We start from the raw sequence: 18,088 nt of genomic DNA, 5'->3' as shown, positions 1-18,088 counted from the left end.
AGATAGCTGATGTTCTGAAAGAGCGGCAAAATCGGGACCCCTACAAATCAGCTGGGCTAGACAATCTGGACCCTCTCTTTCTAAAATTATCCACCACAATTGTTGTAACCACTATTACTGGCCTGTTCAGCCTCTCTTTCGTATCGTCTGAGATCCCCACAGATTGGAAAGCTGCCGCAGTCATCCCACTCTTCAAAGGGGGAGACTCTAAAGACCCAAACTGTTAAAGACCTGTATCTATCCTAGCCTGCCTTTCTAAGGTTTTTGAAATCCAAGTTAACAAACAGATCTCCGAACATTTCAAATCCCACAGTAGCTTCCTATGCAATCTGGTTTCCGAGCTGGTCATTGGTGCACCTCGGCCACGCTCAAGGTCCTAAACAATATCATATTATTATTATGTTTGATGTCTTTACTTAAAATAATAAAGTAGTAGTCAAACGTGTTAATATTTCAGTAAAAACACAGATTAATGTGCTGTATCTGTGTTGTAATGATATGTTTTTAGAGGATTGTGGGTAATTAAACATTTTGAGAAAATGTCATGCAAAGATGGATATTACCACAAAAAAACAATGGCTTCAAAGGAATACAATAAATTGAGATGGAATGTGTCTTTCATTCATAGTCATTCATAGTCTGGGTTTAAATGAGACTGTTTGTAGGTTGATGGAAACAGGAAACAGAACTGTCTACAAGTTGCAATAAACGATAGGAGAATGGAATTATGAAACGCTAGCAATTATTGTAGTATTAGATGGATTAGAGATTTACCACGTAGGGCCAATGCATTTTTTTTATTTAATTTCAATTTAATTTAACCTTTTTTTTTAAATAGGCAAGTCAGTTAAGAACAAATTCTTGTTTACATTGATTGCCTACCAAAAGGCAAAAGGCCTCCTGCGGGGACGGGGGATAAAAACATTCAAATATAAATACAGGACAAAACACACATCACGACAAGAGAGACAACACAACACTACATAAGAGAGACCTAAAACAACAACATAGCAAGGCAGCAACACAACATGACAACACAGCATGGTGCAACACAACATGGTAGCAGCACAAAACATGGTACAAACATTTTTGGGAACAGAGAAAAGCACAAAGGGAAATAAGGTAAAGACCACAATACATCACCCAAAGCAGTCACAACTGTCATTAAGAGTGTCTGTGATTGAGTCTTTAAATGATATTTAGATAAAACTGTCCAGTTTGTTGCAGCTCGTTCCAGTCGCTAGCTACAGTGAACTGAGAAGATGAGCGACCCAGGGATGTGTGTGCTTTTGGGACCTTTAACAGAATGTGATTGGCAGAACGGGTGTTGTATGTGGAGGATGAGGACTGCAGTAGATATCTCAGATAGGGGGGAGTGAGGCCTAAGAGGGTTACATAAATAAGCATCAACCAGTGGGCCTTGCGATGGGTATACAGAGATGACCAGTTTACAGAGGAGTATAGAGTGCAGTGATGTGTCCTATAAGGAGCATTGGTGGCAAATCTGATGGCCGAATGGTAAAGACCATCTAGCCACTCATTTAAACATGTCAAAGCAACAGTAAACATTTCAACAAGAGAAAAAAAACACTCTCCACTGGCGGGAGTTTTGAGAGCGGATCTGAAGAGTCTCGCCAATAATTCATTTTAACAACAAATTACAAATGCAAGCTTCATAAGCAAATTAGCATTTCAAGCAATTGTTACATACCAAAAGGCCAGTAGGCCTATGCTAGTAATCAAGTCCCCATTGCTGGTGATCTTGCAATGTAACAGTTCATATTCTTGATCACCAAGCCATTTTTGGAGCTGCATATTCATTTATTATGGCAATCCTCTCTCCCTGCAGTTTGACGTTTGCGCTGCACCTGATCCTATATCTGTACAGCATATCAGCAATCTGTTCGCTAGCTCACCCCACATATGTTGATTGACAGTTTGCTTGTCCAATCAGAGTGCCGAGTGTCCGTTTCACTAGCTAATCTGTTGCAGGTTATTTTTGCAAGGACTAAGGACTAAGGCTACTGTCTCTCTCTGTGTGTAGAGTATCCCACGTAGACTCTATGACACAAAGTGAGGGACAAAACCTTACAAAACCTGGACAGATCATTTCAAGTCAAACACGAGTCTTGAGGCACCAAGTCCAAATCAAGTAATTTTATTTTCAATCAAGTGGAGTCTCAAGTCAACAAATGTGTGACTCAAATTAAACTCGAGTCCAAGTCATATGACTTAAGTTCACAACTCTGATGATTAATAATGTGAATGTGTTTGGAGTTCTCCAAAACAACAGCATCATGAAGTATGGACACAGGCTACAGTTTGAGTGCAGCAACTCTAGACACGTTCTGAAGGGGGAATCAGAGGTTGTCTGCTCAACCTACTGGTCCTAGTGGAGTCACTCCTTTCCAATTTGTGACGATAAATTGTATTTGTATTGATTTAACACATTGGGAAAATAATGCAACACAACCAAGTTATTTATTGTTTAAAGTAGATTTACAATTATCTCCAACTCACACACAAAATGAAGCAAAATAAAGCATTTCAGAAAGGGTAGGGAAGATTTCTGGACAGTTTGCTATTCTTGCTGGTTAATGAAAGCAGCTGGGTACATTTCATCACTAGTACTTTTATGACCTCACTCATGTCTTCCTAGAGCCCAAGGATTTCTGTGGACCACCTCCACATCTCATTAATGGAGACACGATGGGCCGTACCAGAGAGTGATACTGAAACACAGAATCATTGCATTATGACTGCAAGTCTTACTAAACCCTTAATAGACTTTCATCCTACAAGACGTGTCCTAGAGGGATCTGGATTGGAGAGATGACAAGCCTGAATTAGTTATATCTCTGAAACAACGTTTGCCTGATTCATATCCAATCACTCGCTCACATCCCTATGCTATGTCCATGCTCACTCCCATTCACAGATCATGGTGGATTGTTAGGATCAATTTCCTTTCAAAGCCCCCCTGTGATGTCTGACTAGCCAGTGGAGATAATAAGGGCCTAGGGATTGGAGTGAGGGAGAAAATTGGAACGGGGCCCAATTGTAATGCCACCTGATCTTGTATACATGGGGTCATGACTTTGCCTCTTTGCCATTATTGATCTCAGCTTACGGAAAGTGATGACTACTGTCGTGTTGGACAAACATGTAAATGAATAACATCTGTCAATAGTTTGCTCCAATTATTTGCAGATTCATGGTTCCATGATTGTCCAACATTAAATAAAGTGCCTCTGGTTCATATTTACTCATCTACTCTTGAGTTCATTGTTATCTGGGAATATTATCACCAGGTATTTTTTACAATATTGAAGCAGCCAGACAATATCTATAAAAAATATTCCTGTGGTGTTCTTTGCCATGTATTTCAACTACATCATCGTCACTGAGTGAATCTTGAACATTAAGGCAGGAATATTGACTTTCAATTCTCAAAATGCAAGAAAACGTTTAATGTTTTGTTTAGTTGGTAAGGTAATATGGGCTTAACCTCACTGGTAGATGAGACTAGCTCTAAACCTACAGTATATTTACTATAATATTGTAGATATGTATGTATATTATTTAGCTAAATCAATAATTGCAACACTAGTGGAAGAACAAGTATAGGATAATATAGTATAGTTTTACATGTTGTACCTTTTTGGGGGGGTTGACAGGACAAAAAGACACAAACCAACAGACATTCCACAAATACACATGCATCCTTCCACCTACTCCCCTCCACAGGATCTTGAGTACATACAGTGTCAAAGTAGTGATTTTAGGCTGTCAAGAGTTGTATTCCAAATGTCAATATTGTCTGATTTTGCATCATGCAGTTGAGAGATCGACAGTTCAAGTTGAGCTATGTCTATGAATGAGAAAATTGCTGACGTGGCAGACTGTGTGGGGCTTGCCATCATAAGGCAACCATTCTCTTGGCTGCTGTTAGGCCAGCAAGCCAAATTCTTCTTTGCTTGTATATTAGGTTCAGTCATCATTAAGCAGAGGCACATTGGAAAGACAATATTATAGTATATACAGTATAGTTCAACATACTACAAATGTTTTATTTAATTTAACCTTTATTTAGCCAGGTAGGCCAGTTGAGAACAAGTTCTCCTTTCCAACTGCGACCTGGCCAAGATAAAGCAAAGCAGTGCGACAAAAACAACAACACAGAGTTACACATAAAGAAACGTACAGTCAATAGCACAATAGAAAAATCTATGTACAGTGTATGCAAATGTAGAAGAGTAGGGAGGTAAGACAATAAATAGGCCACAGATGCTAAATAATTACAACTTAGCATTAACACTGGAGAGATAGATGTGCAGATGATGATGTGCAAGTAGAGATACTGGGGTGCAAAAGAGCAAGAGGATAAATAATATGGGGGCGAGGTAATTGGGTGTGCTATTTACAGATTGGCTGTGTATAGGTACAGTGATCGGTAAGCTGCTCTGACATCTGATGCTTAAAGTTAGAGAGGGAGATATAAGACTCCAGCTTCAGTGATTATTGCAATTTGTTCCAGTCATTGGCAGCAGAATACTGGAAGGAAAGGCGGCCAAAGTAAGTGTTGGCTTTGGGGATGACCAGTGAAATATACCTGCTGGAGCGCGTGCTACTGGTGGGTGTTGCTATGGTGACCAATGAGCTGAGATAAGATGGGGCTTTACCTAGCAAAGACTTAGAGAAGACCTGGAGGCAGTGGGTTTGGCGATGAGTACGTAGTGAGGGCCAGCCAACGAGAGCATACAGGTCGCAGTGGTGGGTAGTATACAGGGCTTTGGTAACAAAACGGATGGCACTGTGAGAGACTACATCCAGTTTGCTGAGTAACACATTGTATCCTTTACACATGTCTAAACAATATTAGGTAACACATTGGTTCCTTCATATAGTACGTGATGACAGTCCATGGTGACATCTGCTTCATGGCCCACATGCCATCAGGCAACTCCAGTAGCTTTAATCCAGGGCTTGAGTTCAACGGTGGTGTAGCCGTATAAGAATAGCCTCCGGCAGAGGAACATCTGCATACAGTCTAGCCACACCCACCACTTCCTCCCGGCCTTTCTGCTCTCTAGCTGCTTGTGGCTGGGGCCTCTTCCTGTCCTTCTTCTTGTTCTTCCTTGTTTCAGTGTTTCCAGAGTTCTGCTGGGAGACAGGTCATATTAACCAGGCTCAGTCACGACAGAAGTGGTGTCGGACTCATAAACCTTAAACACCAACTGTTTGGGCCTCTTGCAGAAGAATTGTACTCTTGAAAATACATAGTTGTGGTGTTACCAATGTAAAAAATGTATGGAAGGGACGTAGGGCAACATGCCATTGTTGGTAAAGGTGTCAAACGATTGTAATATAAGTGTTTAGAGACACACTAGTGCATTTTTTAGGGATATTGGGGGACATTGGAAGCTTCTTTTGAGAGGAAAGATCAGTCAACTAAGTGAATGGGCTGGGGGGCTGTGAAAAGTCTCAGGAGGGCAGTTCTTACACAGTATGAATTGTTGTGTATGGCACCTTTCAAATCGTTCTCATACACAATAACACAAAACCCCCTGTAAACCTCACCCTGCCCATTGACTTTGACAGATCATTCTTGCCAATAGAAGCTCTTGGATTTTTGGAGCCATGTTTTTGTATTGTGTTATGAGAATCTGCAGAGAGAAGAATGAGGTGGTTGTGTCATAACTGTTTTTGTTGTTGTTGTTTTTCAGTGTCCCTTGCTCTCTTTTTTGTCCAAAATGCTGCCGCTTTAGGGTATTTTTCAGCAGAGCACTGTGGAAGGACTCCAGATTACCTGAGTTTTACAAAGAGAAAAGGTAAAAAGAGAAATGAGTGATACTTCTTTGATGACATGGTCTGAAAGATACTCTGTGGTCCTCAGGCTACATCCAACCACCTGTAACCCCAAGCTCATTCCAGCTTGTTGTTTGGATAATTTTGATGTTTGTTATATATCGAACGAGCTTGGGGTTACAGGTGGTCATATCGAACGAGCTTGGGGTTACAGGTGGTCATATCGAACGAGCTTGGAGTTACAGGTGGTCATATAGAACGAGCTTGGGGTTACAGGTGGTTGGATGTAGCCTGAAGACCAAAGAGTATCTTTCAGACCATATGGTTCTGACAATATCCTGTAGCAGAGTCAGGGTGACATTTCCCTTTAAGGCGTGACCAGGCCCTCTAGTGGCCTGGGCCTGTAATAGTAGGTTGTTTTCTCTTCAGCTGTGCTGCAATACTGCAGTAGTTAGCTATCCTGGCAGACACTGAGGTCCTTCTGCTGTTGAGAAATATCTTTATCTTTCTAGGGATTTATAGCGTTATATTTTTCATGCGGCGCATATATATACACACACGTGGCAAAAGAAATTAGGTTCTATTCAACCAAAAATGAAACCTTTTATAATACAAAGCAAAGGCTAAAGCAACACAATTGACCAATTCCTTGGAAATAATCAATTCTGCATTCTCTTCATTAGCCCGTTGCAAGGGGTGATGACACAGCAGTCCAATTACTGCATGTCCATGTGTGGGAGGGCACTTCCCCCACCCAGAGCCTTTTTCTATTGAGCCTTTTCACAAAAACTGTGTGATATTTTCGGTGATTCTACCGCAATAGATTTAAATCAATATTTTTGAGTATTACAGGATTTTGGATCAGTCCCCCACTCTTCAGTGCTCCCTGGGGGCTGGAACTCTGTAGACAAACATTAACTTTGGGATAGACACTCTATATTTATGTTCTACTCCTTCCATTTTTACTGCATCTACCATTTGATCAACATGAAATCATCTCTGACTCTGCTGTGTCTGGTGGTATGGGTGAATGTGGATGCTTCATCAGCTCAGACTGGTAAGGATGTGTTTCCTTCACTTTCTCACATGCTTGTAGTGCCCACATTGGGTTAGTATCCACCAATTGCTCTGTAAGACTGACTAGACTATACAAAGTGAGCAAACGTAACTGATGTGTTTGCTATGCTACTTTTATCAAATGCTGCACAACTAAATCAAATCCAACTTTAATTTGTCACATGCGGCAAATACCTTACCGTGAAATGCTTACTTACGAGCCCTTAACCAACAATGCAGAGTTATGTGCTAAATACATTTAAGGAAAAATAAGTAGATAAAAAAACAAAGAGGCTATAAACCAGGGGTACCAGTACTGAGTCAATGTGTAGGGGTACGGGGTAGTTGAGGTAAGATAATATTTACATGTACTGTCGGTAGGGGTAAAGTGACGATGATAATAAACAGAGTAGCAGCAGCGTACGTGAACAGTGGGAAGGAATGTGTGCGTGATGAAAATATGCATATGTCTGTGTCCCTGTGTGTTGGAGTGTCATTGTAGTATGTGTGAGTGTGTGGTTATATTCCAGTGAGTTTACATTGAGCCTGTGCAAGAGAGTCAGTGCAAAAAAATACGTTTAAATAATAATAAAATAAGGGCTCAATACAAATAGTCTTAGTAGCCATTTCATTAACTGTTCAGTGGTCTTATGGCTTGGGGGTAGAAGCTGTTAAAGGAGCCTTTTGGTCCTAGACTTGTCGCTCCGGTACCGCTTGCCGTGCGGTAGCAGAGAGAACAGTCTTTGACTTGGTTGGCAGGAGTCATTGACAATTTTTAGGGCCTTCCTCTGACACCGCCTGGTATAGAGGTCCTGGATGTCAGGGAGCTAAGCCCCAGTGATGTAGTAGGCCATACGTACTACCCTCTGTAGCAACTTGCGTGCGGATGCCTAGTAGTTGCCATACCAAGTGGTGATGAAACCGGTCAGGATGCTCTCGATGGAGCTGCTGTTTAACGTTTTTAAGGATCTGATGCCCCATGCCAAATCTTTTCAGCCTCCAGAGCCCTACTCACAACTTTTTTTGTATGTTTGGACCATGATAGGTCCTTAGAGGTGTGGACGCCAAGGAACTTGAAGCGCTCGACCTCCACTCCAGTCCCATGGATGTGAATGGGACGTGCTCAGCACTCCTTTTCCTGTAGTTCACAATAAGCGTGCTTGTCTTGCTCACATTGAGGTAGAGGTTGTTGTCCTGGCACCACACTGCCAGGTCTCTGACCTCCTTCCAATAGGCTGTCTCATCATCGTCGGTGATCAGGCCTACCACCATGTGTCGTCGGCATACTTAATGATGGTGTTGGAGTTGTGTGTGGCCACAGTCTTGGGTGAATAGGCAGTACATGAGGGGACTAAGCACGCACCCCTGAGGGGGCCCCGTGTTGAGGGTCAGTGTGGCAGATGTGTTATTGCCTACCCTTACAACCTGGGGGCGAACCATCAGGAAGTCCAGGACCCAATCGCACAGGGAGGGTTGAGACCCAGGGCCTTGAGCCTAATGATGAGCTTGGAGGGTACTATGGTGTTGAATGCTGAGCTGTAGTCAATGAACAGCATTCTTACATAGGTATTCCTCTTGTTCAGATGGGATAGGGCAGTGTGATGGTGATTGCATCTTCTGTGGACCTATTGGGGTGGTAAGGTGACAGGTAAGGTGGATGTGATATGATCCTTGACTAGTCTCTCAAAGCACTTCATGATGACAGAAGTAAGTGCTACGGGGGATAGTCATTTAGTTCAGTTACCTTTGCCTTCTTGGGTACAGGATCAATAGTGGCCATCTTGAAGCATGTTGGGACAGCAGACTGGGATAGGGAGAGATTGAATATGTCCGTAAATACATCAGCCAGCTGGTCAGCGCATGATCTGAGGACGCGGCTAGGGATGCCGTCTGGGCTGGCAGCCTTGCGAGGGATAACACGTTTAAATGTCCTTGGGAGTAGGCAGCATTGGTGGCACTGTGTTATCCTCTGTCATGACGCTGGCCTGGAGGTAGGTTTATGACAGTCATAAATACCTCTCCCCCCTTTTTCCTCTCTACCCTACTGATGGGACTATTGAAAATCCCTTGGTTAACATAGAGATTCTGGGAACATCAGAAGGTGGGGGGAAAGGAACCATATTTTGGTAATCCGACCAGTTGAACATATGCGTTGGTACTTAATGAATATGATGTCAGTTCAGATGTCATCTGAGACATTCTCATCAATGATAGGAAGACAAACTCTACAGTGGAAAGTCTACACATTATAGTTATCAGATTCACATGGAATTGTTGTGCAACTCAAATGTTTAAATATACAATTATTGGTGAAGAGATTAAATGTAATTTTAGCTTCCAAATGAGAGATTTGGGTTTTCATAAAGTTAGGGCTCTGCTCAATAAGTGGCCCGCCCCTGTGAAGAGACATGGGCTGTAGACTGTGAAACACACCCTTCTCCCTCCACAAACATGTAACCTCCTGTTCCAGGGACATTAGGATGACGATCCAATGTCAGAAGGGTTCAGATAATAACTACAGAACGAAGCCAACCTCAGCGTGAGCTTTGATTGCGAATGGTATGAACTTTGAACTCTTATTCACGACAGAAGTGACACCTCCTAGCCGTTGATTTCGCAACAGCAGCTGCAAACGTGGGCTAGGAAAGAACAGACAGAGTATCCCGTCTACCACACAACAACATTACTACAACGTATCCAATTTATTACCAGAGACATTCTTCAAAGGACAAAGGACTCTGTTGGGAAACACGGCCTTCCATCCACCACCAACCTACCGAAGCGCAGATCAGAGTAAATATTTACTGCATTTTCCTTTTCCAAATGGGCGGTAATTTAAAATGCATAAGATTCTGTATTCACGATAGAGTAGCTGCCTACGGCCTGATAGAGACATCACTTCTCCCTTTGTTCTTCAGTCTTCCCTCTCTTTCACTCAAACCCAGCCCCCTTTCCTTTGGGCAACCAGCTGTCATATCTGTTCCGTCCACTAGGGACGTTTTCCTTTATGACATAATTTATAATCAAGGTATGATTCATTCGGTGTATGTGTAATTCTGTGTGATTAGTTAGGTATTTAGTAAATACATAATTAAACCCAATTTTGTATTGCTGATTCAACTTGTTAGCCAGGGTTTGTGAAGATAACCAAGAATTTACAACTTTCAGATGAGACTGAAATAAGGTGACGATTAATATTGACTGCTATTGATGTAAAATATTACTAGGTCTTTAAGAGTTTATTCGGAAGATATTGGCTCTATAAATATTATTTTGTGGTGCCCCGACTTTCTAGTTAATTACATTTACATGATTAGCTCAATCAGGTAATACTAATTACAGAGAAAGGATTTTATAGAATAGCATGTCATATCACTTAATCCGGCATAACCAAAGACACGACACCTCAAAGCGGAGAAAGACGGTGTTTAGTTTGTCTGGAAGCAAGACGTGGGTGTCTGTGAAGTGGCTGGTTTTCTTTTTGTAGTCCGTGATTTTCTGTAGACCCAGCCACATACGTCTCGTGTCTGAGCCATTGAATTGCTGTCATGCTGAAACAGGAAAGGGCCTTCCCCAAACTGTTGCCACAAAGATGGAAGCACAGAAACGTCTAGAATGTAATCATTATCCACCAAACTTTAAAGTTGCCACTATGATTGGGGCATGTAGAGTTATCCTGGCATCCGCCAAACCTAGATGCGTCCATCAGACTACCAGATGGAGAAACGTGATTCATGACTCCAGAGAACGCATTTCCACTGCTCCAGAGTTCAATGGCGGTACATGGTAATCTTAGGCTTGTGTGCGGCTGCTCGGCAAAGGAAACACATTTCATGAAACTCCCGACGAACAGTTATTGTGCAGATGTTGCATCCAGAGGCAGTTTGTAACACGGTACTGAGTGTTGCAACCTAGCGCTTCAGCACTCAGCAGTCCCGCTCTGAGAGCTTGTGTGGCCTACCACTTTGTAGATGACCCGTTGTTGCTCCTAGACATTTCCACTTCTCAATAAGAGCACTTACAATTGACCGGGGCAGCTCTAGCAGGGCAGAAATTTGACAAACTGACTAGTTGGAAAGGTGGTATCCTATGATGGTGCCATGTTAAAAGTCACTGAGCTTTTCAGTAAGGCCTATTTTTGTCTATGGAGATTGCATGGCTATGTGGTCGATTTTATACACCTATCAACAGGTGTTGCTGAAATAGCCAAATCTACCAATTTGAAGCGGTGTCCACATACTTTTGTATATATAGTGTAATACAAACTGGGTCAGGGAGAGCTTGAAAATGTCAATGAAGACACTTGCCAGCTGGTCAGCTCTTGCTCTGAGTACGCGTCCTGGTAATCCGTCTGAATGTTAACCTGTTTAAAGGTCTTAAGTCACGTCGGCAAAGGAGGGAGCGCGATCACACACTCATCCAGAACAGCTGGTGCGCTCATGCATTATTCAGTGTTGCTTGCCTCAAATTGAACACACAAGTAATTTAACTCCTCTGGTAGGCTTAAGTCACTGGGCAGCTCACGGTTGGGTTTCTCTCTTTTGGGATAGGGGGCAACATTTGCACTTTTGGATGAATAGCGTGCCCAGAGTGAACTGCCTCCTACTCTGGCCCACATGCTAATATATGCATATTATTATTAGTATTGGATAGAAAACACTCTGAAGTTTCTAAAACTGTTTGAATGATGTCTGTGAGTATAACAGAATCAAATCAATTTTATTTATATAGCCCTTCGTACATCAGCTGAAATCTCAAAGTGCTGTACAGAAACCCAGCCTAAAACCCGAAACAGCAAGCAATGCAGGTGTAGAAGCACAGTGGCTAGGAAAAACTCCCTAGAAAGGTCAAAACCTAGGAAGAAACCCAGAGAGGTACCATGCTATGAGTGGTGGCCAGTCTTCTTCTGGCTGTGCCGGGTGGAGATTATAACAGAACATGGCCAAGATGTTCAAATGTTCATAAATGACCAGCATGGTCAAATAATAATAATCACAGGCAGAACAGTTGAAACTGGAGTAGCAGCACGGCCAGGTGGACTGGGGACAGCAAGGAGTCATCATGCCAGGTAGTCCTGAGGCATGGTCCTAGGGCTCAGGTCCTCCGAGATAGAGAAGGAAAGAGAGAAGAGAGAATTAGAGAGAGCATACTTAAATTCACACAGGACACCGGATAAGGAGAAGTACTCCAGGTATAACAAGCCCCCCGACACATAAACTACTGCAGCATAAATACTGGAGGCTGAGACAGAAGGGGTCAGGAGACACTGTGGCCCTATCCGATGATACCCCCGGACAGGGCCAAACAGGAAGGATATAATCCCACCCACTTTGCCAAAGCACAGCCCCCACACCACTAGAGGGATATCTTCAACCACCAACTTACCATCCTGAGACAAGGCCGAGTATAGCCCACAAAGTTCTCCACCGCGGCACAACCCAAGCGGGGGCACCAACCCAGACAGGAAGATCACATCAATGACTCAACCCACTCAAGTGACGCACCCCTCCTAGGGACGGCATGAAAGAGCACCAGTAAGCCAGTGACTCGGCCCCTGTAATAGGGTTAGAGGCAGAGAATCCCAGTGGAAAGAGGGGAACCGGCCAGGCAGAGACAGCAAGGGCGGTTCGTTGCTCCAGAGCCTTTCCGTTCACCTTCACACTCCTGGGCCAGACTACACTCAATCATATGACCCACTGAAGAGATGAGTCTTCAGTAAAGACTTCAAGGTTGAGACCGAGTTTGCGTCTCTCACATGGGTAGGCAGACCATTCCATAAAAATGGAGCTCTATAGGAGAAAGCCCTGCCTCCAGCTGTTTGCTTAGAAATTCTAGGGACAATTAGGAGGCCTGCGTCTTGTGACCGTAGCGTACGTGTAGGTATGTACGGCAGGACCAAATCAGAGAGATAGGTAGGAGCAAGCCCATGTAATGCAGAACTCATATGGCAGGCAAAAACCTGAGAGAAATCCAACCAGGAAGTGGCACATCAGCTTTTCAAAGCTTTGCCTACCGAATACACAGTGGGATATGGATAAAGTTGCTCTTCCTACAGCTTTCACTAGAATACAGCCGTCTTTAGAAACTTGAATGAGGATTCCTATACAAAAAAGGGGCTCATGAGACCTGTTTGAGTCAGTGGTCTGGCAGAGTGTCTCAGGCTCGTGACGCGCGCTCCCGACAGAGTTACCTCTCGTTCCAGTGCTTTTCTTCAGACCTAGGAATTCTCCGGTTGGAACCTTATTGATGTTTTATGTTAAAAACATCCTAAAGATTGATTCCATACATCGTTTTACATGTTTCTAAAGGACTGTAACGGAACTTTTCAAGTTTTTGTCTGGACGAAGTGCCTGCGCCTCATGAAGATGGATTACTGGGCTGAACACGCTAACAACAAGTGGCTATTTGGACATAAATTATGGACTTTATGGAACAAATCAGTCATTTGTCATCGAACTGGGATTCCTGGGAGTGCCTTCTGATGATCATCAAAGGTAAGTGAATATTTATGGTGTTATTTCTGACTTCTGTTGACTCCAAAATGACAGATATTTCTCTGGCTAGATTGGGCTCTGAGCGTCGTTCTCAGATTATGCTTTTTCCGTAAAGTTTTAAAAAATTCTGACACAGCGGTTGCATTAAGTCTCTGGGCAGCTCACGGCTGGGTTTCTCTCTCTAATCCGAGATAGTTTGCAAGCCCCTGCTATATCCAACGAGCGTCAGAGCCGGTGTAGTGAGATTCAATCTTAGTCCTGTATTGATGCTTTGCCTGTATGATTGTTGGGCCACGGTGGAGGCCTTTGGCAAAGGCTCGCATAGTCTGGTAAACAGAGCACATTGTCAATTGCTTGTTGGTTCAGGGATATTAAAAAGGATCACACTGTCTGAAGGGATGATGGGTCCTGAGAGGTGTAGGGTAACCCAGCCCCTGAAGTCTCTTATCAACACTATGCAAAAGGCTTTACTGTCTTCTCAGGAATTCAGCATTCTCTGTGTTGATATCTCATGCCCCTATCTGGCTCACCTCTGAGAAGCAGAGGTTCTGTTGTCATTACATCATCTAGGTCTGATATTTCAGGGTTAATTTCACATTAATACTATTGGTCAACAGCTCAAATAATTCAGATGTTATGAAGGGTGCTAGATTCATTGTCCCTTTTTTTTTGCTCCTGACCTGTGCTGGTGAGATACACCTCTCGCTCTTTCTTTCTCATGATCTAGTGGTCATGGCACAAGCCATGGTTTCTCTGATCATGCCTAGAATAATACCTTGTAATGTCAATATTGCCTTCTAACTTAAGATTTATGCCTTATGTTAATTCATTTCGCAACGTAATTAAATACTTGCCTTTTGATAGATAATTCTCAGACCTTTCTTTTTTATTAAAAACAAAACAATATGTTTTAAGTGAGAATAGGCATTGGTCTGAAGTCGAAAAAGAAAGGAAATTAATATGAGCACAACAATGCTTATTCCACCCATGCTCTACCAAGTTTTTCCAGCACACAACCTTGACCTATTACAGTAGCTTTGTTGGTAATGTACTTCAAACTATGTGTAGGTAAGCTGCTTAGGATTCAAACCTTCTCAAACAGCCTAATTCATACTCAACTATATATTGACATTTGAAGTCAGCAGGGTAACTCATCTCTTTATCTTGAAGCACACTACTAACATAATGTGTTTCTATAATTTTTTGTCTCCAAAATGCAGAAGTGAAATGTAATTTATCATTGCCACCAACAAGAGGAACCAGTTACAGACCTGCTGACAGAAATCTGTTCTTGCCTGATGAACGTGTAACGGTGACCTGTGCCTCAGGATTCTGGAACTTTATCTCACGTCAGACTGAAAATACAATGACATGCAAAGAGGACGGAAAGTGGTCATCTTCCACAACAGATTGTGAACGTATGTTCATACTGGAGAGTATATTGAGAGTGTATTGGGGTATACACAGGTGAATCACTGTGTATTACTGTACAGGTTTGATTCATGCTGACACTAAACATCTCTATCATTGTAGGGATAACATGTGGTGATCCACGTGACCCTCTTGTGAGTTCTCCCTACTACTGGCAGCGGGGTCAATTTAGAGGAACTCAGCGTTACAACTGTAGAACCGGATTTAAAACTACAAATCCCCGGGGTGTTGCCACATGCACAAGTGATGGCTCCTGGACTCCAAAACCACTCTGTGAAGGTGCAGTTTTTTGAAGGAAGCCATCTTTGATTATCACTGTGGTTTGATTACCTTGTGCTCCGATGTTAGTTTGGACTGCATCAGAATTACATTGTTTGTCTTTCAGAGATTACATGTGACAAGCCAGATATCCTAAATGCTGTGATTAAAGACCCGAAAACAAGATACAAAATCAATGATCTGCTCACTTATGAGTGTAAGATGAATTATGAACTATTGGACAGTACTACCAGACCTACTGCTACCTGTACTACAAATGGCTGGACCAAGACACTTGGCTGTAAAGGTAGGATGACATTTACATTTCAATCATCTAAAACTCTGAGAATAAGAGTCAAGACACTGATCCAGAAGGTTTAAAGTTTACTGGAAATATCAAGCATCCGATTTTAGCCTGTTGTTTTATTCCCTATTTGAGGATTTGGTTTGGAATTGCTAATGGTATGAACGTTCACTCACTTTGCTTCCATTTGGTTTTCCAGATATTGCTCTGTTCAGTGCTTTTATCAAACTGACAGCTTGGCCAAAATCTAATGATATGGTAATGCTTTGTCACTGTGTATTAATGTACAGCAGGCGTGGAAAGAGTACTGTAAATTCCTACTCAAGTAGAAGTACTGTTACTTTAATGAAATTGTAATCAAGTAGAAGTAAAAGTACTGGTGTAAAATACTACAAGTAAAAGTAGCACATTTAAAAAGTACTCAGAGTAAAAGTTACAAGTTACTTCTAAAATAATTTGCTATTTCAATTATGATGGTTCTTTTCTTCTCCTTTTACAAGAATGGAAGTTCATGTGAAAAGGGAGAAGCAACTGAATGCAAGCTTCACAAACAAATAATTTATCTATATACGTAATATTATTTACATGTGATGCTTGACAGGCTAAATGTTCCATAAAACACCAGAAAATAACCAACAAGATAAGATCCAGCACAGCTGATTTTAATATTAAATCTTCACATATACAAATGTTGTGGATCTACCTATTGAACACTTAACTCACTTCACTTCTCTCTGAATTTGCCTTTCAGTGTCAGTAGGAGCTGATTTTCTAAGTTAATCGAGTCTATCCTGGCTCGCTTTGCAGTGAAGAGTAGTAAAAAGACGCTCACAGGCGGCAGATGCAGGCAGGCATGTGTTGAGTTTGAGGGACAACTTCTTTATGTACGGAAACAAATGAAGTAAATCAATTTTGTCCCATGGACTAGCAAGATACCCATCCAGCTCCCCTGTACCTTCTGACCGTTTGGTTGACAATGATGAGAAGAAATCCTCTTCATCAGATGAATGCTGCCTTAGTGGCTCAGTCTCATCCTGTGTGATTGTGTCAAGATGATTCTTCAGGTACGCCAAACCTGTACATTAGAAACACAACATTCACATATTCAGTGTTTCAGCAAACTCTGTTGTATGTGGATGGCAACACAATCATATTATTGGCATTGCAATAGGTCTAACACAGACTTCCACACTTGTTATTCTCAGATACTGAGATGTATTTGAAAAAAATCAATTCAGATGTAACAAATGCTCTAATGTTGAGGTGAGTACATGTCTGGCTGTACCCAAACATAGTTATATGCTCAGGTTATTGTTCAGCACCTGTAATGAAACTTAAATAAAAGAAAAACATAACAAAAAACAATTAAAGACCAAAAGATATCATGTGGACAATGAGGTTCAAACCTTTTGGAGTAAATAAATCATACAGGCGGTGATGACATTGGCTTTGTCAGTCCAAGACGTACAGCAGCAATAAGCTGTGGCTCCTCCATCATTTCTCCAAAGCGCTTTTGGAGACCGTTCTGAATGGCTCTGATAAGTGGAAGGCACATTTGGCAAGATGCTTCCAGCCTTTAAAGTTTTGTATTTAGTAAGAAGATCACTCCTTGCAGCAGCCACCCCATATGCCTGTTGGTCTCAGACTGTAGAATGTTCAAAGCTGAGACCAAGCTGAGGCTTCATCACTTTGCAGTACTCATTCAAGATCAGGCTCAGCCTGAAAAATAAGGTAAGGTAAACGTAATACCTCTTAGAATTCTAACATTTAATGGACAATAAATATTACTGTAATAGGAAAACATTACATTCAAAGAATTGCTACTCACATTTTCACTTTTAATTCACACATTTCTTATGGCATCCTCCCCCTTCTCTTGATACCTGTGATCCTCTCCACAGCCAGGTAAGATGAGTTCCAACGTGTTTGATTTGGACGGATCAACTGCAGTTTGCACTCAGTCTCTACAACTGCAGCAGCTAAATTTGACCGCTCCGTTTCATTCCACATGGCTTGGCATTTGGCAAAAGACCACCTGGACAACTTTTTGTAGCTATCACTATTTGTTTCTGCCAATGCAGAATCTGTTGTTGCAATGAGGTTCAGCAGGTGACATGCACACCGTTGATGCCGAGGGAGTTGATATTCTAGGCCACTGTCATTTTTGGTATTCAACCTGCTCTGCTGGCTCTTCAGCATCTGAGTGCCGGTCTGCTGACTCGACTGCTTGGACCTGCTCACCAAAAACATTGAATGCCTTGATGAAGCTTGATCCACTGTCTGTTGTGGTTCCTTGGTTTGTTTGTTTGTGGTTGCAGAGGTAAGCATATTGTAGTTTGTCATCTTTAAATGGATGTTTCCTCTGTGGACAAAATTACTGCATCAATATGGGCAAAATGTATATAGCCTGACCAGTTTGGTTTAATACAAATGAACTTAAACCAGCACATAAAGTGTTATCTAAGAATTTGGGCAATGACAACATTTTTGTTTTGGCTCTGTAGTCCAGCACATTGGCTTTTAAAAGATTCAATGACAATGGGGTTAAAGTGCAGACTGTCAACGATTAGGTGTTTTTATTCATATCAAATGAACCATTTATAAATTACAGCATGTTTTGAATAATGTCACTCAGTCCAAAGGATGTTGGGGAATATCGTTATTTTCCCCAGTTATAAGAACTAGAGTATTACCAAACATGATTTGGGGCTATTATTCGAAACTCAGGATCCAACAA

The 18,088-nt window shown here is 42.0% G+C and overlaps 1 protein-coding gene across 2 annotated transcripts in view; it reads left to right on the top strand.

Moving 5' to 3' along the window:
* The first annotated feature begins 6,254 nt into the window (after window positions 1-6,254).
* The window catches only part of LOC139409526 (coagulation factor XIII B chain-like), a 36,130-nt gene continuing 24,296 nt past the window's right edge, over window positions 6,255-18,088 (top strand). The window contains exons 1-4 of one of the 2 annotated variants that reach the window (XM_071154798.1): window positions 6,255-6,865; window positions 14,579-14,776; window positions 14,892-15,068; window positions 15,175-15,354. In XM_071154798.1, the coding sequence (XP_071010899.1) occupies window positions 6,751-6,865; window positions 14,579-14,776; window positions 14,892-15,068; window positions 15,175-15,354 (670 nt within the window). In that variant the 5' untranslated portion in view covers window positions 6,255-6,750. The remainder of the gene's footprint in view (window positions 6,866-14,578; window positions 14,777-14,891; window positions 15,069-15,174; window positions 15,355-18,088) is intronic. The other variant, XM_071154799.1, reaches the window with a different exon arrangement.

The sequence above is a fragment of the Oncorhynchus clarkii genome, chromosome 5, assembly GCF_045791955.1.
Source record: "Oncorhynchus clarkii lewisi isolate Uvic-CL-2024 chromosome 5, UVic_Ocla_1.0, whole genome shotgun sequence".
Lineage (NCBI taxonomy): Eukaryota > Metazoa > Chordata > Actinopteri > Salmoniformes > Salmonidae > Oncorhynchus > Oncorhynchus clarkii.
Note: the sequence above shows the minus strand (reverse complement) of the source record. Positions and strands in the feature narration are given on the sequence as shown.